Below are 22,885 nucleotides of genomic sequence, written 5' to 3' on the forward strand. Positions count from 1 at the left end.
CGACCTTGTTAACATAAACTTGTTGACGTAAATTAAACTAACTGAAACTGCATTTACATGTTGCGCTAACAGATGGAGTTACTTCAGTGCTTGAGCCAAGCTCGTTTTTTAAAATTGGGACACAAATTGGGTATCGTCGGGATGTCGGGACAAGAAGGTTCATATCGGTGATGGTCCCGATACATCGCATATCGGGATGGATGACAACAACCTTAGGTAGGGGTCACGCACAGCCGGGCTGCGAGCGGTGATGTCACTGTGGATCCACGCCCCCTCCCCCGCCACACCACACTGCACTGAAGATAATAGGCGCACAGCGCGCATATGTTTAACTCATACTCAGGTAAGAATGTAATCGAGATTTTCCAAATTTTGGTATATTATTATAATTATTATTATCAATAAGCTTTATATTAGTTACAGCATTTTTTTCTATGGTTGATGAAATGGTAGAGTAAAGCTTCCAAAGGATGTCAACCTGTTTCACCGTCTCTGATGGAATTGCTTTTTTAGTTGTGGGAAGACGCTCACAAAACCTAAGACCCCGTAGCCCTGTAGTATGGAGAAACCTCCTATGTCAGTCTAAACTCTTTAACTGTATTAACAGGCTCTCTGGAAAGTTATGATACAACTTTTTTTTACTTTCTTCGTTTTCTGTCTTTGTTCAGTTTCAGTTTGAAGTTTTTTTCTTGCTGATAGCACTCATTCTAATGAAAGTGCGTGTCCATATGAAACACATTAAAACAAAGAGAGATCTTTGTAAGAAGGGCATTGTGAAGTTGCAACCTTTGGAATATCTTCAAATGACGAATTAATACACAGAAATTTCACAATCATTTATTGTTGGCAGTCAGAAATAGAGCCGTGAATCACTTTTTGAACAAGTTTTCATTTGAGTTACTCATCACTAAATCGACAGATACGATGCTGCAAATCTCAGTTCTTTTGCATAAGGTTTTTTACTTCTGTTTCAATAATTTCTAATTGTTGGCATAAGCAAATGTTTTTGCATTCACAACAGTTTTTGTTTTCACAGTTAACGTTTAGTCAAGTAATAATTTCTTCATTAGTTGGTAATCTACTTACCTGTAAAAATGTCTTCTACTTTTTTACCTTGGCTTCATTTTTGTGCCCAAATACTTCAAATATTATTTGGCTCATTACTAATCTCTAAATCAGTACCGAAGTGTGCTGGATTTAGAGTTGCAATAGCATCAATCTTCAACTTGCGATTCGAACAAATATTCAAATCCATTTCATAATACTAATCAGTAAAAGCACTGAGCAGATATGAGCATTCTCAACTGTGGCATAACTCTACACTCTGTCGCCAGTCAGTAATGACACTTCACAGTGCCGGAAACACTCTTGTTTTCGCTCGTAAACGCAATTACAACAGAATACGCTCTGGCAACTGCGAGCTACTGAGCGCAGGTTGGGTTCACTCTGACGTCAGTGGCGCAGCTCACTATTGCGCATGCAGCTCGTCACCCCTACTGCGTCTTCTGGTATCTGCGGTCAACGCCTTTCATCTACTCGAACCATCGAGCTGCGGCTGTCGCTCCAGACCTACGATGCTGGCAGCAGTTGGCGGCACGGGAGCCGGACCAGCACAGCCGGCGCCCACGTCCACTGCGAGCGATCTGCGCTGGTGATGGCCGAAACCTGATGTTATGAACCAGCTGCAGGGGAGCTTGCCAACACTGTGCCAGGTACACTGACCAGCCGCAACATTACGACCACCGACCCACTATGGATATAAACCCGTCCAGGCGATGGGAACATCACTTAGCGAAGAATTATTGCTAGTCAGACACACGTATGGAGTGAGTCTGTTTCCTGTGTGTAGAATAAGGAAGACACACGATGTGTCTGAGCTTGACCAAGGTCAGACTGTGAAAGACTCGGCACGAGCATTTTGGAAACTGCACGCCTTGTCGGGTGTTTGTCAGACGTTAAAGCTGGGCAGAGTACAAGTGTGTCTCAACACACAGTGCATCGAACACTCCCAACGATGGACCTCCACAGCGGACGAACCCTACATGTGCCAATGTTAATGATTGAAATGGGTGCACGACCACCTGCACTGGATGTTGACGCATTGTCAGAGCATTGCACGGTATGATGAATGCTGATACCTTCTTCACTTTACCAATAGGAGAGCGCAGATTCTGTCATCTTCCAGGGGAACAGCTCCTCGACATCTGTACTGTGGGATAAACTGGCGACGGCTCCATTATGCTCTGGGGAGAATTGTGGAGGGATTCAATGGGTTCAGTGGAGCTTGTGCAAGGCACCATGGCGCCCAAGGAGTATCGTACACTGTGTGCAGACTGATACCCCTTCATGACGATCATGGCCAGGAGTATGATGGGAGTCATTCGAGGAACACTATGGCGAGTTCCAATTGATGTGCTCGCCTCCTCCCCCCCCCCCCCCCCCCCCAACTTGCCTGGACTCGATCGAACACATCTAGGATGTGATTGAATGTGGCGATAGTGCCCAGCGTTCACCTCCCCAGGATTACGTGAATTAGGTGATTTGTGTGCACAGGTGTGCAGCAACTCCCTCCATGGCCCCACTGCTTCTACACGCCAAAGTGTCGCAGCTGTTATCCATGCCAGAGGTGGACATACAAGCAATTAGAGAGGTGGTCATAATGTTTTGGCTGATCAGTCTAGCTTCCATATTTAATCACATCGTTTGCATTTTGGTTTCATTGTTAGGGGACAGTGTCAGTACACGATGTTGCTTCATACTACCATAATTTGCTGATTGTTATTTTATATTGTGACTGATCCTTAAGAGAAATTTTTCTATTGGGCTTTTTCCTTATAATACGTTGCTGCTTTTCACAGTAAGGTACTCTCCATACATGGTCTACTACACTGAAGGGCCAAAGGACCTGGTATACCTGCCTAACAACGTGAAGGGCCACCACGAGCATTCAGGAGTGCCAGAATACGACGTGGCAAGGACATGACTAATGTCTGAGATAGTGCTGGAGGGAACTGACACAATGTATCCTGTAGGGCTGTCCATAATTCCATACGAGTATGGGGGGGGGGGGTGGAGATCTCTTCTGAACAGCATGTTGCAAGACATCCCAGATATGCTCAATAATATTTATGTCTGGGGTGTCTGGTGGCCAGCGGAAGTGTTTAAATTCAGAAGAGTGTTCCTGGAGCCAATATTCCCGACGTGTGAGTTGTCGCATTGTCCTGCTGGAATTGCCCAAGTCGTTCCGAATACACAGTGGACATGAATGGATACAGGTAATCAGACAGGATGCTTACATACGTGTCACCGGTCAGAGTCATATCTAGACGTATCAGGGATCCCATATCACTCCAACTGCACATGCCTCACACATTACACAGCCTTCACCAGCTTGAACAGTCCCATGTCAACCAGCAGGGCCTTGGATTCAAGACGTCTCCATACCTGTACACGTCCATCCACTCGATACAATTTGAAACGAGACGCGTATAACCACACAACATGTTTCCAGTCATCAACAGTGGAATTTCGATGTTGACTGGCCCAGATGACGTGTAAAACCATCTGTCATGCAGTCATCTTGGTTACACGAGAAGACCTTCGGCTCCAAAAGCCCATATAGATTGAATGGTTTGCACGTTGACACTTGTTACTGGCCCAGCATTGAAATGTGCAGTAATTTGCGGATGGGTTGCACTTCTGTCACGTTGAACGATTCTCTTTAGTCGTCATGGATCCCGTTCTAGCAGGATATTTTTCCGGCCGCAGCGATGTCGGAGATCTGATGTTTTACTGGATTCCTGATATTCACGGTACACTTGTGAAATGGTTGTACAGGAAAATTCCCACTTCATCACCACCTCGGAGATGCTGTGTCCCATTGCTCTTGCGCCGACCACTTCATCACGTCCCAACTCACTTAAATCTTGGTAACCTGCCATTGTAGCAGCAGTAACCGGTCTAACAACTGCGCCAGGCACTTGTTGCCTTGTATTGGCATTGCCGACTGCCTATTTACATTTCTCTCCATTCGAATATGCATGCCTATACCAGTTTCTTTGGCGCTTCAGTATAACACGACGACATTGGTCAGTCGCACTACCGAGACCAGCCCTGAGAAGATCGACACCTCATCCAAATGGCATTGCAGGACAGATATGCGTCCTTGCCTCTGACGCAACGGTGGAACAGAATAACATATCGTACGCTGTCGGGAGTGACAGCTCGTCGACGTTTGTTTCGACATTGGTTACGTGCGCATCATGACTTCGCTGCCTGTGTGTGACGAATGTGCAGAAACAACCCTGAGACGAGTTTTGTATGGAACGGCGTCACTGGAGACTGGAATGGACTCAGATAGTTTTTTGGACGAATCCAGGTTCTGCTTGTTTGAGTATGATTGGCCGCATTTTGGATCGCTACAGACAGGGGGAGGATCACTGTGAATGCATTCGCACAACACATTCAGAGCGAATTCGAGACCTTATGGTGTGGAGGGCTACTGTGTACAGCGACAAATCGCTACTGGTGTGTGTCCGTGGCACTGTGACCCTTGTGACCGACGTGAATTACGTAGCCATACCCATTCTGCACAACACCCCAGACTCCATTTTTCAGCAAGACAATGCACGACCACATGTTACTGGAGGAACACGTGCCTTCTTGGTGTCACAGGATATTAACCTTTTGGTCTAGCTCGCAAGATTACCAGACTTGTCGCCCATCTAAAATGTGTGGAATATGGTGGCCAGCTGCTGTGGCTGAGCGGTTCTAGGCGCTTCAGTCTGGAACCGCGCGACCGCTACGGTCGCAGGTTCGAATCTTGCCACGGGCATGAATGTGTGTGATGTCCTTAGTTAGGTTTAAGTAGTTCTAAGTTCTAGGGGACTGAAGACCTCAGATGTTAGGTCCCATAGTGCTCAGAGCCATTTGAACCATTTTTTGGGAAATGGTGCAATGCCAACCACCACAGACGAACCAGGTGAATGCAGCATGGATGGCTATACCATAGGACCCTATTTGCGCCATATACGTGTTGATGCCATCACGCATGGTACAAGTTACCAGTGCCCGTGGTGGATACATGCTGAACTGAGGTGACTAAAATGATAATCATTTCTACAGACCATAATATGTACATGTCCTGGGAATACGAACGTTCTGTCTCTAGTCGTTCGACGTGTCTGCTGTTTTTTTCTGAACATGAGTGTAAATAAATTGTAATGTCCCTGGATTATAGTCCACGCCAGAGGGGCGGATTCATCACTGACCAAGGCTCTGCTCTGCGAATTAGGAGAAATGTTTCTTCGATCAGTATAATCGACCCCACATTTTACTAAACTGTACGGATTCTATACATGGGTATCGTTTATGCCTTTGGTGTTTCTTATGGTAAAACGCATAGTACAGATTAGTGCAAGCAATATCTCTTAATAAATGAAGAAAAGATATATTTGTTATTGTTCAGCATGTAAAGAAGAATCAGATGCCCTGTTACGTTACATGATTACTCTGTCTATGTTGGGAAACAATATAATGTCTATGAATTCAGGCTGAGATTTCTTCTGACAAAATACATGTTTATAGAAAAAAGGAAAATTTTTCCCTTGAAACTTACCTGTGCACTTAGTTCTTGCTTTATTTTTTGGCACATCATCTTGGTAACTACCACCATCCTTATCAATGAGAATAACTCTGGTTTCATAAACTTTCCCAGCGAATAACCCCATGATTTCAAATTCGGTATAGATTCCAAGTTCTGTTTCATTAGGAATTAATCTTGGAGATAACTTTGACCAAACATTTTGTTCCTCTTCCTGCAAGAAGAATAATATAAAATTTCTAAGTCAAGAGTTATACAGTGCAAATTAATCTCGTTCATACTTCAAATTCAGAGTTTCAAATGCTTATTACACTTACTTGTGTCATCGTTGTATATTTGGCCATGATGACAGAAAAGTTTCTACTTAGCTGGCAATATGATTGCATCTGCATCCACATCTACATGGCTACTCTGAAATTCACAGTGAAGTGACTGGCAGAGGGTTAATCGAACCATATTCAAGCTACTTCTCTACCGTTTCACTCTCTAACAATGCCTCTGAAAATCAACGCATAAATCTTTCCGTGCGAGTTCTGATTGCTCTTATTTTATTATGATTATCGTTCCTCCTTATACAGATGGGTGACAACTAAATATTTTCAGACTCTGGAGAGATAGATAGTGATTGAAATTTCTTGAGAAGGTCCTACCGCAGCGAAGAACGCCTATTGTTTTAATGACTGCCACCCCAATTCCTGTGTCATATCCGTGGCACTCTGTTTCGCGTTAACACAAAACGTGCTGCACTGCATTGAACTTTCTCGATGTCCTTCGTCAATATTATATGATGTCGATGTGACAGTACATAATGATACTCCAGATGGTCGACAAGCGTAATGTAAACCATCTCTTTAGTAGATCTATTAAGTGTTCGAAGTGTTCTGCCAATGTATCACAGTCTTTGGTTTTGCTGCCCCAACACATTAACTACGTGATCGTTCCAATTTAAGTTGTTCATAATTGTAACACCTAAGTATTTAGTTGAGTTTACAGCCTTTAGATTTGTGTTATTTATCGTGTATTCAAAATTTGAGACAGGGTTGTACCTCTCCCCGATGTTATTCAATCTGTATATTGAGCAAGCAGTAAAGGAAACAAAAGAAAAATTCGGAGTAGGTATTAAAATTCATGGAGAAGAAGTAAAAACTTTGAGGTTTGCCGATGACATTGTAATTGTGTCAGAGACAGCAAAGGACATGAAAGAGCAGTTGAACGGAATGGACAGTGTCTTGAAAGGAGGATATAAGATGAACATCAACAAAAGCAAAACGAGGATAATGGAATGTAGTCAAATTAAATCGGGTGATGCTGAGGGGATTAGATTAGGAAATGAGACACTTAAAGTAGTAAAGGAGTTTTGCTATTTAGGGAGCAAAATAACTGATGATGGTCGAAGTAGAGAGTATATAAAATGTAGACTGGCAATGGCAAGGAAATCGTCTCTGAAGAAGAGAAATTTGTTAACATCGAGTATAGATTTAAGTGTCAGGAAGTCGTTTCTGAAAGTATTTGTATGGAGTGTAGCCATGTATGGAAGTGAAACATGGACGATAACCAGTTTGGACAAGAAGAGAATAGAAACTTTCGAAATGTGGTGCTTCAGAAGAATGCTGAAGATAAGGTGGGTAGATCACGTAACTAATGAGGAGGTATTGAATAGGATTGGGGAGAAGAGAAGTTTGTGGCACAACTTGACTAGAAGAAGGGATCGGTTGGTAGGACATGTTTTGAGGCATCAAGGGATCACAAATTTAGCATTGGAGGGCAGCGTGGATGGTAAAAATCGTAGAGGGAGACCAAGAGATCAATACACTAAGCAGATTCAGAAGGATGTAGGTTGCAGTAGGTACTGGGAGATGAAGAAGCTTGCACAGGATAGAGTAGCATGGAGAGCTGCATCAAACCAGTCTCAGGACTGAAGCCCACAACAACAACAATTCAAAATTTAGCGGATTCCTTTTACTAGTCATATGGATGTCTTCACACTTTTCATTCTTTAAAGTCAAACGCCACACCGGGCAAGTAGGAGCAGTGGTCAGCACACTGGACTCGCTATCGGGAGGACGACAGTTCAGACCCGCGTCCGGCCATCCTGATTTAGGTTTTTCGTGATTTCCCTTAATCGCTTCAGGCAAGTGCATGCATGGTACCTCTAACAGGGCATGGCCGACTTCTTTCCCCATCCTTTCTTCATCCGATGGGAGCGATGACCTCGCTGTCTGGTCCCCTCCCCCCAAAATCAACCAACCAACCAACGAAATACCACTTTCTGCACCATACTGATATTTTGTATAAACCATTTTGATCATCTGATGACTTTAGAAGACTGTAAATGCCAGCATTGTCTGCAAACAATCTAAGAAGGCTGCTGAGATTGTGGCCTAAATCGCTTATGTAAATAAGGAACGTTATTGGAGACCTATAACACTTCCCTGGGGAACGCCTGATATTATTTCCGTTTTACTCGGTGGCTTCAGTTTTGACGAAATCGGACCTTTCTGACAGGAAATCACGAATCCAGTTCCCAACTGAGACGATACTCCATTGGAAACTGATCTGATTAGAAGTCGCTTGTGTGGAACCCTGTGAAAGTTGCACTCAAAACAAGATCATTCAACAAAGTACCAACACAACTCGGATGTAAAGAAATATCAAAAAATTATCATCAGTGACTGATAGTGTGAAGATTAATTTAATGTATTCCTTAAAATGATATATGTCAAGAGGGATAGAAGGTGTTAGTCAAATGATCAGTGGTGTTTTAGCCCAACAGTCTTTAATGAATACCACTTGTGGAATGCGTAGTGACGCTGTTCAATAATTACGTTTATTTCAGTCCAAACAATAAAAGAAGAAATAAGTACCTCAATGAAATTGTAGCTGGAGGCTGCTTTTTGTAAATTTAGAGGAAAACCAGTAGGTAGATACACAAGCAATTTAATTCCTTAATAGTCTTGGAGCGTTTGTAACGCAACAAACAACCAATATGTGTGGAGGTAAATTTTAAGCAAATGTGACAAAATAGGCTATTTATCTCATACAGAATTACAATGAGCCAGGAAGAAAGATCTTCGTATAACCCAGGAGGGTGGTAATAACGATGAGTTGCTCCAAATCGCTTTGCTTCTTTGGCACCTGATAAAGATTAATACAGGAGACAATCACAGACACCAGTAGGTGTCCTACAGGCGGGGCCATAATGGTTCAAGAGATCTTTCTCGAACTTAGGGGCCTGTTGATGGTACGAGTACACAAACGCATCCATATGAGGCACAGCTTTGTTGTTGTTGTGGTCCTCAGTCCTGAGACGGGTTTGATGCAGCTCACCATGCTACTTTATCCTGTGCAAGCTTCTCCATCTCCAAGTAACTACGGCGACCTACATCCTTCTCAATCTGCTTAGTGTATTCATCTCTTGGTCTCCCTCTACGATTTGTACCCTCCACGCTGCCATCCAATACTAAATTGGTGATCACATGATGCCTCAGAACATGTCCTACCAACCGATCCACTCTTCTAGTCAAGCTGTGGCACAAATTTCTCCCCAATTCTTTTACCACCTCATTAGTTACATGATCTACTCATCTAAACTTTAACGTTCTTCTGTAGCACCACATAATCGAAAGCTTCTATTCTCTTCTTGTCTAAACAATCCATCGTCCATGTTTCACATTTATACATGGCCACATCCCATAAAAATACCTTCAGAAAAGACTTCCTGACACTTAAATCTACACTCGATGTTAAGAAATTTCTCTTCTCCAGAAACGCTTTTCTTGCCATAGCCAGTCCACATTTTATATCCTCTCTGCTTCGGCCACCATCAGTTATTTTGCTCCCCAAATAGCAAAACCCATCTACTGCTTTAACTGACTCACTTCATAATCTAATTCCCTCAGCATCACCTATTTTAATTCCATTACATTCTATTATTCTCGTTTTGCTTTTTTTCATGTTCATGTTATATTCTGCTTTCAAGACACTGTCCATTTCGTTCAACTGCTCTTCCAGGTCCTTTGCTGTCTCTGCCAAAATTACAATGAATATTATTGGCAAACTTCAAAGTTTTTATTTCTTCTCCATGGATTTTAATTCCTACACCGAATTTATCTTTTGTTTCCTTTACTTCTTGTTGAGTATACAGACTGAATAACACCGGGGATAGGCTGCAACCCTTCCTCACTCCTTTCTCAACAACTGCTTCCCGTTCATGCCTCTTGACCATTATCACTGCCATAGCATTTCGCCCCTTGCATTTGACCCCTGCCACAGTCAGAATTTGATAGAGAGTATTCCATTAAACATTGTCAAAAGCTTTCTCTGAGTCTACAAATGTTAGCTTTATAGTCAGTACATACCGCTATTTTAAGACCCACAGCAAAAACACGAATTTCTTAAGCACCCTGTGAAAAATTAATGATTCGTTTTCTGAAACGGTTTAGAGGTGTTCGGATTTTTCTGTTACTTTCAACAAATTCTCTCTTACTGTTTTTGAAAGCTTTCTGGCCTCTGGAAGTATGCTGTATTTTTATTTCTTAGTTTTGTGCCAATTATGGCACTGTCATTGAAGATTGGCACTACAATGTTGGTACAAGGTCTTTGCGTGACCCGAGAATTAACAGAGAGAGTGTGTTGTCATGTCGGACGTTGTGTGTACGCCTGGTGGGCAAAGCATTGCTTTTGTACTGTTAGTCGTGGCACACACTGGCTGGCGAAGACTGTGAACTGGGACGCGACCAGTAAAGTTAAAATTTGAACACTTGCCCCATATGGTGTCTGTTTACAGCTTGTGAAGGTTGTTGCAAGTGGCATGAAATTCTGTGCTGCTCCGTATGGAATCCAGGCCACAGTTGCCTTCCAGGAATCCTTGGAACAGTTCACAGTCTTGTGTGAATGTATGGGTAAGGAAGGTGAGCTGACAGACTGACATATATATAGCAGTGGTACTAAGGCCGTCTGGCTCTCCAGACATGGTAACAGAAAAAGGGAAGTTGCAGTGGGCCAGCTAAGTTACCTGCTCGTTTCGTAATTGTTCTATGTTAAGGTTATTTGCAATGGGTTAATCAAATACTTGGTTTGAAATATGACTTATTTTGAGTGTTATCTTAGCTGAGACAGGAAATACTGATGTTAACTGACAGTAGATTAAATGGTTAAACCAAATGTTGTTATGAGTGATGAAGTATTGTTTAGACAAAAGAAAGTTTTCGGTTGTCAGTTGACCTGAGCCAGCTAGTGGTTGGTGTTAGTTAGCAATACAACCTTCAAATTTAATTTGGCCATCTTAATAGAAGCTGTTAGAATAGTTTTGATTGAGCATTCAGTTTTAAAAATTGTAAATATTTCGTTACGGTAACTGATTTTGTTTTAGTCAATGAGGGATTGCTTTAATTGTACAACAGACTATTATGGTCGGCTGTTTTGGAAAGTCAGCGAGGAGAAGGCGTTAGTTAATGATGCAGTTGTAGTTTATTGATGATGATCTTTATACTAAAAGATGATTTTCCTTCAGGGTTTCAACTTTGAAGGTTTTTAAATTCGTTATGATTATGTGGCCGCGCGGGATTAACTGGCCTGTCTCAGGCGCTGCAGTCATGGACTGTGCAGCTGGTCCTGGCGGAGGTTCGAGTCCTCCCTCGGACATAGGTGTGTGTGTTTGTCCTTAGGATAATTTAGATTAAGTAGTGTGTAAATTTAGGGACTGATGACCTTAGCAGTTAAGTCCCATAAGATTTCACACACATTTGAACTTTTTTTTATTATAAGTGATTATTAAATTAAATTATAACGATCAAAATAATTTGGTGAAACTTCTGTCGTATGTTTGTGGCCCCAATCAACCTGCAAGAGCAACGAAAAGGTTCAGTAGCACCACAATTTGACAAATGTGAACCATTTATTGTTTGACTTAATACAGTTTCCTATAAAGCTCACAAAACTTGAAAAATAGTTTGAGCTCATTTTTATCTTAAGTAATAGGAGAGTTCCTGATAGCTTCTATCCTGGTTAGTGGTTTTATCCTCTTAATAGTAACATAGCAATCAGAGCTCACATGGATATACTGTGTGTTCGTTTTACGTACGTGCTGTTCCAGAGCGGAACTGTAGAGAAGTAGCTTAAAGGTGGTTCGATAAACCCTCTACCAGGCACATAATTATGAATTGCAGAGTAATGACGTAGATGTAGATGAGTGTGTTGACGTCCTTGAAAAATTGAGTGACGTCATACAGGCACAACATACAATACCTTGGTTTTATGCATCATAGAACGTTATGCTGATGTTGCTACCATGTTCTCAAAATACTCTTCAATCTGAATAGGGTTTGGCAGTACTAGTAACGCCCAAGTAAATGTGATTTTTGGTTCGGTGCCCAGGCACTGCCATTGGTACAGTAACCACAAGAGCCCCATCATCTGGTATTTTTATTGTTCCTTTGCCAATGTGTAAGACAAATAATTCTTCCGTTAGTGACTTGATGTAATGCAGTACTTGGTGCAGCCCTTTGTACACTTATGAGTCAGTCCTACTAGAAAATTGGCAGTGCATAATAGGAGTTGCTGGTAGTTGTCCATCTGGTGAAATGGACCTTGTATTTCCTGCGGTGTCTATGCAGGGGGTGACAGCCCTAGCCGAGGAGCCCATAAATCCATTTATCTGTTTAAATATTTCAAGATCTGATACGAAGCCCTATGATGAATCCTACATTGCATTACCAGTTGCACAGCTCAGTCGTCTGTTTCTTACGCAGGAAATGAACACTTACTTCAAAGATTCTGCAAGACAGTCAGCAACAAAAAAAATTCAAAAATATTTCAAACAATTATTATGTGTTTCATTAAGAAAATTACTGGAATTGAAAACCAACAAATACAGAAGACCTGTACGTTCTCATGTGAAATACAAATTCAAAATTATAAATTTATCATTCACATGTATAAATAAAAGACAGATAAAACTCGCTCCTGTTCAACAAGAAATTAGTGTACTGTATAAAAAAGCATCACATTACTTTTCAAGCAGACAAGAGACCATATAATTAAACAAATAGTCCTACATTGTAACTAACAATATTATGAAAAGTATAGATGCTACTCACCATATTGCAGAGATGCTGAGTCACAGAGAGCTTTAGATTAACAAGGCCTTTGTCGAAAATAGACAAAACTTACACACACACAGACACACACACAGACACACACACACACACCCACACACACACACACAGGGAAAGAGAGAGAGAGAGAGAGACAGAGAGAGAGAGAGAGAGAGAGGGAAATGGAACTTATACACGCATGACCACAGTCTCCGGCAGTTGATGCCAGACTGTACCGTAAACAAATACATACCAGTATAATATAGTTGACCTGTATCTGATATAGAGGTTTTGTAATAATTTTGTCCTATTATTATCAATTAATGTTATTTTGAAATTATATTGATTCTACATGGATGATGAAGTAAGATGTTGACACTGAAGAACATACATATTCAGGATATACATGTTCCATTCAATAAGTAGAAAATTCAGAGCCTAAACAGGGGTCTGACAAGGAGCTTACGTATCACAAAAGTTATTTAGAGCACTCCAAGAGAAATCTATCTATCTCAGCATTGGGAAATTCAGGAAGAAATTGCATTACTGGAACGTAACTCAAACAACTTCACTTCGTCTTTACTGTAGACAAACTTCAGCAACAAATTAAAAACTTTAAATGAACATCTTCATACTAGTTACAACCAGATCAAAATAATGTGCGATCAACACAACAAGAAGAAAACCATACAAACTTGCAATAAAATCACAGAACAAGTTTATCAGCTTTTGTACTTTGAGGAATGACATGATGCACGGAAAAAGAAATAAATGGTGGGAGATAATCGACTGGGAATGCTTTTAATAAATGAAACAAAATCGAAAGCTAACAAAATAATGTGTCTGAAAAAGTAAGGCTACACACTGAGCTGCCATTTCTGACTTACAGTAATGTGACACGGACTTTTCATCTCTGAACTGCTCATGAACTAAGGGAAGTTGAAGAAACAGTGTGGAGAAGCCTCTCAAATATTTGCAGCAAGGAGAGACAGGAAAACAAACATAAAGGTCTTGGAAAAAACTGAGTTCTGAATAACTAATTATGATAGTGAAAATGAAACAGTGATAGAGAAGACATGCCATAAAATGGGATGAACAGAAACAATTTGATGAAGAGAAACGAAACTTCCAAAAGAGTTCCATGCTATAGTGACAGAAGACAAATGGGAATATCAATGAATGTTTTGTGTGTTTAAGTTGGTAATGAAGTAATATAATATGAAAATGGATTTCAAAGTTAGCAACACTGACAATAAATGTTTTGTTCACTCTATGACAAACAACGGACATGGTGTGAAATTTGCTTACTTGAAACTTTATTTATAATTGCCAATAAAATTGTGTTTTTTTAGCTAAACTACACGACAAGCAAGTTTGCTGCCACATGTCACTAACTAAAAGTTCACTATTTACGTATAAGTTAAAGTAACTTGCATTTTTGGTAATTTGAAATGAGGTGTAGTGCTTCGGAATTTGGGGGATGGGGGGGGGATGCAGGTGAATGGAAACAGTAATCGTCAGCCTTTCTCCTTTGTTCATAAGAAGACCAAGAATTGGGTGGAAACGAAGAACCACATGCCACTGTCCTCAGCCCAAGAGCTTATGCTGTGACTGAAGTATGTGAAAGTAAAATCGTTATTTACAGGCCACAGGTTATGTTTCTGTTGCTTTCTGAAAACACAAGGAAGATTAAACATGTTTATTTCAAGAGCAAATGACTCACTTTTTAGTCATGGAGTTATTGTTTGAAAGCTGCTCGTTACTTCTTATAATACAACTTGTAGCTTCAAAGTCATCAATCTCTAACATGATGTCAGTGACTTCATGTATTAACAAACAAATCAAGTTTGTTGTTGTTGTGGTCTTCAGTCCTGAGACTGGTTTGATGCAGCTCTCCATGCTACACTATCCTGCGCAAGCTTCTTCATCTCCCAGTACCTACTGCAGCCTACATCCTTCTGAATCTGCTTAGTGTATTCATCTCTTGGTCTCCCTTTACGATTTCTACCCTCCACTCCAGTACTAAATTGGTGAGCCCTTCATGCCTTAGAACACGTCCTACCAACCGATCCCTTCTTCTAGTCAAGTTGTGCCACAAACTCCTCTTCTCCCCAATACTATTCAATACCTCATCATTAGTTATGTGATCTACCCATCTAATCTTCAGCATTCTTCTGTAGCACCTCAATTCGAAAGCTTCTATTCTCTTCTTGTCTAAACTATTTATCGTCCAAAATTTCACTTCCATACATGGCTACACTCCATACAAATACTTTCCGAAACGACTTCATGACACTTAAATCTATACTCGATGTTAACAAATTTCTCTTCTTCAGAAACACTTTCCTTGCCATTGGCAGTCTATATTTTATATCCCCTCTACTTCGACCATGATCAGTTATTTTGCTCCCCAAATAGCAAAACTCATTTACTACTTTAAGCATCTCATTTCCTAGTCTAATTCCAGCAGCATCACCCGATTTAGTTCGACTACATTCCATTATCCTCGTTTTGCTTTTGTTAATGTTCATCTTATATCGTCCTTCTAAGAGCCTGTCCATTCCGTTCAACTGCTCTTCCAGGTCCTTTGCTGTGTCTGACAGAATTACAATATCATTGGGGAACCTCAAAGATTTTATTTCTTCTCCATTGATTTTAATACCTACTCATAATTTTTCTTTTGTTTCCTTTACTGCTTGCTCAATATACAGATTGAATAACATCGGGGATAAGCTACAACGCTGTCTGACTCCCTTCCCAACCACTACTTCCCTTTCATGCCCCTCGACTCTTATAACTGCCACCTGTACTCTGTACAAACTGTAAATAGCCTTTCGCTACCTGTATTTTACCCCTGCCACCTTCAGAATTTGAATGAGAGTGTTCCGGTCAACATTGTCAAAAGCTTTCTCTAAGTCTACAAATGCTAGAAACGTAGGTTTCCCTTTCCTTAATCTTTCTTCTAAATTAAGTCGTAGGGTCAGTATTGCCTCACGTGTTCCAAAAGTTCTATTGAATCCAAACTGATCTTCCCCAAGGTCGGCTTCTACCAGTTTTTCCATTCGTCTATAAAGAATTCGCGTTAGTATATTGTAGCTGTGAATTATTAAACTGATAGTTCGGTAATTTTCACATCTGTCAACACCTGCTTTCTTTGGGATTGGAATTATTACATTCTTCTTGAAGTCTGAGGGAATTTCGCCTGTCTCATACATCTTGCTCACCAGATGGTAGAGTTTTGTCAGGACTGGCTCTCCCAAGGCTGTCAGTAGTTCTAACGGAATGTTGTCTCCCAGGTTCTTGTTTCGACTTAGGTCTTTCAGTGCTCTGTCAAACTCTTCACGCAGTATCATATCTCCCATTTCATCTTCATCTACCTCCTCTTCCATTTCCATAACATTGTCCTCAAAAACATCGCCCCTGTATAGACCGTCTATATACTCCTTCCTCCTTTCTGCTTTCCCTTCTTTGCTTAGAACTGGGTTTCCATCTGAGCTCTTGATATTCATGCAAGTGGTTCTCTTTTCTCCAAAGGTCTCTCTAATTTCCTTGCAGGCAGTATCTATCTTACCCCTAGTGAGATAAGCCTCAATATCCTTACATTTGTCCTCTAGCCATCCCTGCATAGCCATTTTTCACTTCCTGTCGATCTCATTTTTGAGATGTTTGTATTCCTTTTTGTCTGCTTCACTTACTACATTTTTGTATTTTCTCCTGTCATCAATTAAATTCAGTATCTCTTCTGTTACCCAAGGATTTCTACTAGCCCTCGTCTTTTTACCTACTTGATCCTCTGCTGCCTCCACTATTTCATTCCTCAAAGCAACCCATTCTTCTTCTACTGTATTTCTTTCCCCCATTCCTGTCAAGTGCTCCCTTATGCTCTCCCTGGAACTGTGTACAACCTCTGGTTCTTTCCGTTTAACCAGGTCCCATCTCCTTAAATTCCCGCCTTTATGCAGTTTCTTCAGTTTTAATCTACAGTTCATAACCAAATAACCAATAGATTGTGGACAGAGTCCCCATCTGCCCCTGGAAATGTCTTACAATTTGAAATCTGGTTCCTAAATCTCTGTCTTAGCATTATATAATCTATCTGAAACCTTTTAGTATCTCCAGGGTTCTTCCGTGTATACAACCTTCTTTCATGATTCTTGAACCAAGTGTTAACCATGGTTAAGGTAACACATAGTTCTTAAACATGATGTCAGCGACTTCGTGTATTAATAAACAAATCAAGGTTATATATTTAATATTACAGTAAAGTAAGCCGTGCGGGATTAGCCGAGCGGTCTCAGGCGCTGCAGTCATAGACTGTGCTGCTGGTCTCGGCGGAGGTTCGAGTCCTCCCTCAGGAATGGGTGTGTGTGTTTACCCTTAGGATAATTTAGGTTAAGTAGTGTGTAATCTTAGAGACTGATGACCTTAGCAGTTTGGTCCCATAAAATTTCACACTCATTTGAACAGTAAAGTAAGCAGAGATATTACAATTTTTCTTTCGAAAATGTAATAAAAATACAATTCATTGGATATTTTTAATTCTTGGATTAACTAAGGCTTTTTTGAACCAGATAAGTTCGGATCCTTATTGTTCGAGATCCCAAACAGATTTTGTCATGACCTGTTCACACAAAAAATGAGATAAGTTGTTTATACTTACACCTGTCTGTGGTGTGAACAGCAAGTTTTCAATTTTTTAACGTTATGAAAGCACGAGGTAGGTCTGAAGTCTAATAATATGTTTAATGTCAGGCACGAAACCTATAATTCCATATAATTTTGATTTTAGTATTTTGTTTTGAAATTATCATTTTTTTTAAGTTGAAAATTGCTTTTGTCCACCCCATTTTGCTGTACAGATGGGAGTTGCAGCAAGTTTTTCCTGTGTACAAAGCTGTACAAGAAGAAGGTTAGATGGAAGGTGGGCTGACAACTACAGGAAACATATAAGGTCAATGTTGATGTGAATAGCTGAGGACTGTAACTAACAGAAAATCATATAGGCAGCTTATATCCAGCCATGGACGTCAAATTGCTGCTGTTGGTCATAATGATGTTGATGCAGTTTAAGAACTATTTTCATATGCCTGTTCATCAATATAAACTAAATCAAGCCTCATCATTTCTTCAAATAATATGATTCTATAAATACACAACTTTTTATGTCAAAAAATTCATTTTCAGGCTCACCTTGTATTGCACCTGATATAAGACGGGCTCCCCTTCTCCATGTACGTCTCTCAATGGTATTCTTATCTTCAATGAATTGTAAGTCACTTCCACAATATGTGGCACATACTTTAATACTTTATAGGCTGGAAACAAAAAATACAATAACAAATTAATCAGAAGCTTCGAATTGGGTTAAGAGTGAATGACTATTTTTAATCCAAGTGAAGTAGGGCATTGACTCTTACAGGCCAGTTTATGACTCATTAAAAATATCATTCTGGGTGATTTTAGACAAGAGACTTATTTTGAAATATCAGATATTCTCAGTTTCAAATACCTTTTACGAACTTATGATCTTTAAAAGGATCACCAAAATCTGAACGTGCGCCTTCATTTTCGTTTTTGTTAATTATTTACTACAAAGGGTATTTGGTGATAATAGAGGAATAGAAAGTTACATAATGGCTACAATAGTAACAGGGGTGTGAGAGATGCCAGTGACATACTATTGTCCTGTACACGTTTCTGAACATAATGATATGCAGTCTATTAAGGTCATGGGAAGCATAAATTGGCGCAGAAGAACTTGTAAAATAAACAGCTGAAATATTGCAGTTGATTGATGCGAAACACATCTAACTCCAAATTTTGATTCGGCTGCGTTATTTGATTTTAATCGAGAAGAGCATCAGAATTCTAGGACAGAAGCATCAGCAGTGTTCGACTCATGCCGTACAACGTGGCAATGCTTGGCTGAGGCAGATGCAAGCCTAAGAAATCGGCAGAAGTCAGGTCCCAGAGAGGGGCGAAAGAAAGGCGTCTCCAATGTTCTGGAAGCTGGGTCTGGGAATACTTCTGTCGAAACTAAAAATTAAGATGTAGTTTGGAGGGAAGACAGCCCTTGGCAGCAGCAGGTCCCTGTGCTGTGGGGTGGGGAAAAGATATCGTCCTTCCACAAAAAAAAAAAAAAATACAATAACATGTGTTACACATATTGAAACATACTGACATATATTGATTCTAAAATTATCATAAGAAGGCCTCCGAGTGAATGTAAGTGCTTGTTGCTATTATGACTCATACAAGGAGTTTTATTATAAATGCTAGGAAAGGTGTTGTATCTTACGTCACACGTTAAAAAAAAGTTACAAAATAGAGTATTGTCTGCTCGTTGGAAAGAGAATGTAATGGGTGTTGGCTGAGGTCAGGCATGTACCTGATGGCAACTGAACCTCAGTGGTACACTAAGCTTATGATGCAAAGTATAACCATGCACAGTCGTGTGGAAAGTGACTGATTCATGCTCAAAAGTTATATTATTAACTGTGAGAATAACTACAGATATTGACGTATTTAGATCGTATCACCAACGCTTATGTCGTGTTACTACATCATGTATCACATCGTTACTCGTAAGTAGGGCTACACACATTAGGTTACTGTGTGTGTACTTAGTTTTGTGGTAGATAGTCACTCATGACTTTCTGTGAGGCGTGGTTCTAAGTGCTATCAGCGCTACCACACTATAGGGTGGGGCAAACAAAAGTGACCCGTACAAGTTGGAAGTGAATGTACGCATATAACGACACCATGTGAGGTGCACCCTATGTGTACACCTGCCACATGATCGACACCAGTTCAGAGCATAGTGTGGGCTGTGTCAGTGTGAGTGGAGTAGTGCAAAGGGGATGATGGTACTCACAGTGGAGCAGTTGGTGTTCATTGTGAAAAGTTATGTGACAGCAAAGTAGTGGAAAAGGTGTGGTCAGTTGTTCGTTGACAAATTTAATGGTGTCAAAGAGCCTGCAATGAGTGTCATGCAACGCTTATTCCGAAAACGGCCTCAGAAATGGTTCCGAAAAAAAAATCAAAATACATTCTGAAACGTGTCACACATCATAAAATGTGGCTGTGGTCCTCCAGAAAATGTTTCAGAATCCTACCAAATCAGCCCAACACCGGTCGCAGGAGACCCACTCATCAAATTGATCATGTGGTCGGATAACCCACCGGGACATCCTCCACATGCATCCCTAGCAAGTGTGCGTTGTTCATGCATTAAAACCGGCAGAGGCTCCACAGCGCCTCCAGTTTTGCGAGTGATTTTACTGTGATAACAGGGAGTGACTTGGACATGGATCTGTTATTTATGTCTGATGAAGCCTGGTTTCATCTGAGTGGTTATGTCAGCTGACACAATCACGGGTTCTCGGCAGCTGAGAAACTGCATGATGTCCACAAAACACCACTGCATGAACAGAAATATGGGGTTGGGTGTGCAGTGTCTGCACACCGCTTTGTTGGACCCATCTTGTCTCATCAACATTTTTAAACCATTTGTGGCAGCGTTAAGGGAGGAGAAAAGACCTACAGCTGCTTCCGACCGGGTCAAGTAACTGCCCATATATCTGGCCGAACCTTTGAGCACTTTGAAACTACACGCCTGACATAACTGTTAGCAGAGTTCAGTTGAGTCGCTGTTATAGTTGGTCACCTGATCAGCCAGTATTCGATTACTTTGTGTGAGAAAGCAACAAGCCTAAGATGTATCACAACTACCCTCATGGTTTTCAAGAACTGCAGCACAATGTTTCTGATGAGACTGCAGCATTTCCAGCAGTCCAGCTTCCGCCTCCAGCAACTTGGCGATCAGGGCCAAAAAGTGCCAAGAGACGAATGGTGGTCACTTTTAATATCTGCCATAGTCAGGTCAGTTCTGCATTTCCTTTGCTGTGTTTCTCTGTACCCTGAAATATTGTTCTCCAGTACACTTTTGTTTATCCCACTCCGTATAAACTCCTATGTATCAGCATTACTTTCTGTTTGACATCCTATGGCGGTTGCTCGTTCGTCAAAAAATTCGGAAAAAATTACTTTCTGTGGATGGCTTCCGTGAAGACTCCCAGAATTCTAGTGCGCTGTACTTCCAGCTTTCATTTGAAACTGATGTTGATAGAAGCCAATTTCGTTGGAAGATATGGAGCTTCAACAGTACAGGGTAGGTGGGGAGAAATGTACGCACTGTCAAATCTCGGTTACCAACGTCTAGGTTGAAGCATTACTAGTTCTGCAGTGCTGTAAGGCGAAGAAGCTCAATGTCTGAGCGAGAATCAACAAATGCTTGTCGAAAGGTAAGATATGCTCTGTGTTTCACATTGTCACTGTAATTTTTACACAACTTTGTTTGTGATTTTTGCATGCTGATTGAATTTGTTTCACCTTGTTAATGTGTACTAAGACCTTATGAAGTTACTATTCACTAAATCATATAAAATTAATTGTTGGTAAGGCGGGTACCAGGTTGGGATTCATTGGGAGAGTCCTTAGAAAATGTAGTCCATCAACAATGGAGGTGGCTTACAAAACACTCGTTCGACCTATACTTAAGTATTGCTCACCAGTGTGGGATCCCTACCAGATCGGGTTGACGGAGGAGATAGAGAAGATCCAAAGAAGAGCGGCGCGTTTCGTCACAGGGTTATTTGGTAACCGTGATAGCGTTACGGAGATGTTTAGCAAACTCAAGTGGCAGACTCTGCAAGAGAGGCGCACTGCATCGCGGTGTAGCTTGCTCTCCAGGTTTCGAGAGGGTGCGTTTCTGTATAAGGTGTCGAATATATTGCTTCCCCCTACTTATACCTCCCGAGGAGATCACGAATGTAAAATTAGAGAGATTCGAGCGCGCACGGAGGCTTTCAGACAGTCACTCTTCCCGCGAACCATGTGCGACTGGAACAGGAAAAGGAGTTAATGACAGTGGCACGTAAAGTGCCCTCCGCCACACACCGTTGGGTGGCTTGCGGAGTATAAATGTAGATGTAGAAATACGGGGGGACGGGGGGGGGGATTAGCTCAGTTTGCAGAAATTAAACATATGGTAAATCAAAGTCTGGGGCAAGTGTACACGGCTCTCAAGCACCTACTGTCCTCACCACACGCCTCTACTTCATAGACTCCTTCAGATCTACCAGTGAGTCCTCAATTTGGAACATCATTTTCTTCAAGTAGTGACACAAAACCGTCAGATATCATACCTATTACTCAGATCGAAAAAGCAAGGAACCGATCTGGGAATGGTTTGAAATCAACTCTACTAGCATTTTTCGACAGAACCTGAAATAGATGATAGTCATGTCCACAGTGAACACGCATATACACTCCTGGAAATGGAAAAAAGAACACATTGACACCGGTGTGTCAGACCCACCATACTTGCTCCGGACACTGCGAGAGGGCTGTACAAGCAATGATCACACGCACGGCACAGTGGACACCCAGGACCCGCGGTGTTGGCCGTCGAATGGCGCTAGCTGCGCAGCATTTGTGCACCGCCGCCGTCAGTGTCAGCCAGTTTGCCGTGGCATACGGAGCTCCATCGCAGTCTTTAACACTGGTAGCATGCCGCGACAGTGTGGACGTGAACCGTATGTGCAGTTGACGGACTTCAAGCGAGGGCGTATAGTGGGCATGCGGTTGGCCGGGTGGACGTACCGCCGAATTGCTCAACACGTGGGGCGTGAGGTCTCCACAGTACATCGATGTTGTCGCCAGTGGTCGGCGGAAGGTGCACGTGCCCGTCGACCTGGGACCGGACCGCAGCGACGCACGGATGCACGCCAAGACCGTAGGATCCTACGCAGTGCCGTAGGGGACCGCACCGCCACTTCCCAGCAAATTAGGGACACTGTTGCTCCTGGGGTATCGGCGAGGACCATTCGCAACCGTCTCCATGAAGCTGGGCTACGGTCCCGCACACCGTTAGGAGCCGGCCGCGGTGGTCTAGCGGTTCTGGCGCTGCAGTCCGGAACCGCGGGACTGCTACGGTCGCAGGTTCGAATCCTGCCTCGGGCATGGGTGTGTGTGATGTCCTTAGGTTAGTTAGGTTTAAGTAGTTCTAAGTTCTAGGGGACTTATGACCTAAGATGTTGAGTCCCATAGTGCTCAGAGCCATTTTGAACACCGTTAGGCCGTCTTCCGCTCACGCCCCTACATCGTGCAGCCCGCCTCCAGTGGTGTC

General features: G+C 41.8%; 1 protein-coding gene across 2 annotated transcripts in view; it reads right to left on the reverse strand.

The window, feature by feature from the left end:
- The window catches only part of LOC126212942 (uncharacterized), a 485,086-nt gene that overhangs the window by 158,828 nt on the left and 303,373 nt on the right, over nucleotides 1–22,885 (reverse strand). For both annotated transcript variants that reach the window (XM_049940460.1, XM_049940459.1), the window contains exons 14-15: nucleotides 17,887–18,011; nucleotides 5,618–5,816 (exon numbers count right to left, since the gene is read on the reverse strand). In XM_049940460.1, coding sequence (XP_049796417.1) covers nucleotides 5,618–5,816; nucleotides 17,887–18,011 — 324 coding nt within the window. The remainder of the gene's footprint in view (nucleotides 1–5,617; nucleotides 5,817–17,886; nucleotides 18,012–22,885) is intronic.

This window comes from Schistocerca nitens, chromosome 11 (assembly GCF_023898315.1).
Source record: "Schistocerca nitens isolate TAMUIC-IGC-003100 chromosome 11, iqSchNite1.1, whole genome shotgun sequence".
NCBI classification, from domain to species: Eukaryota; Metazoa; Arthropoda; class Insecta; order Orthoptera; family Acrididae; genus Schistocerca; species Schistocerca nitens.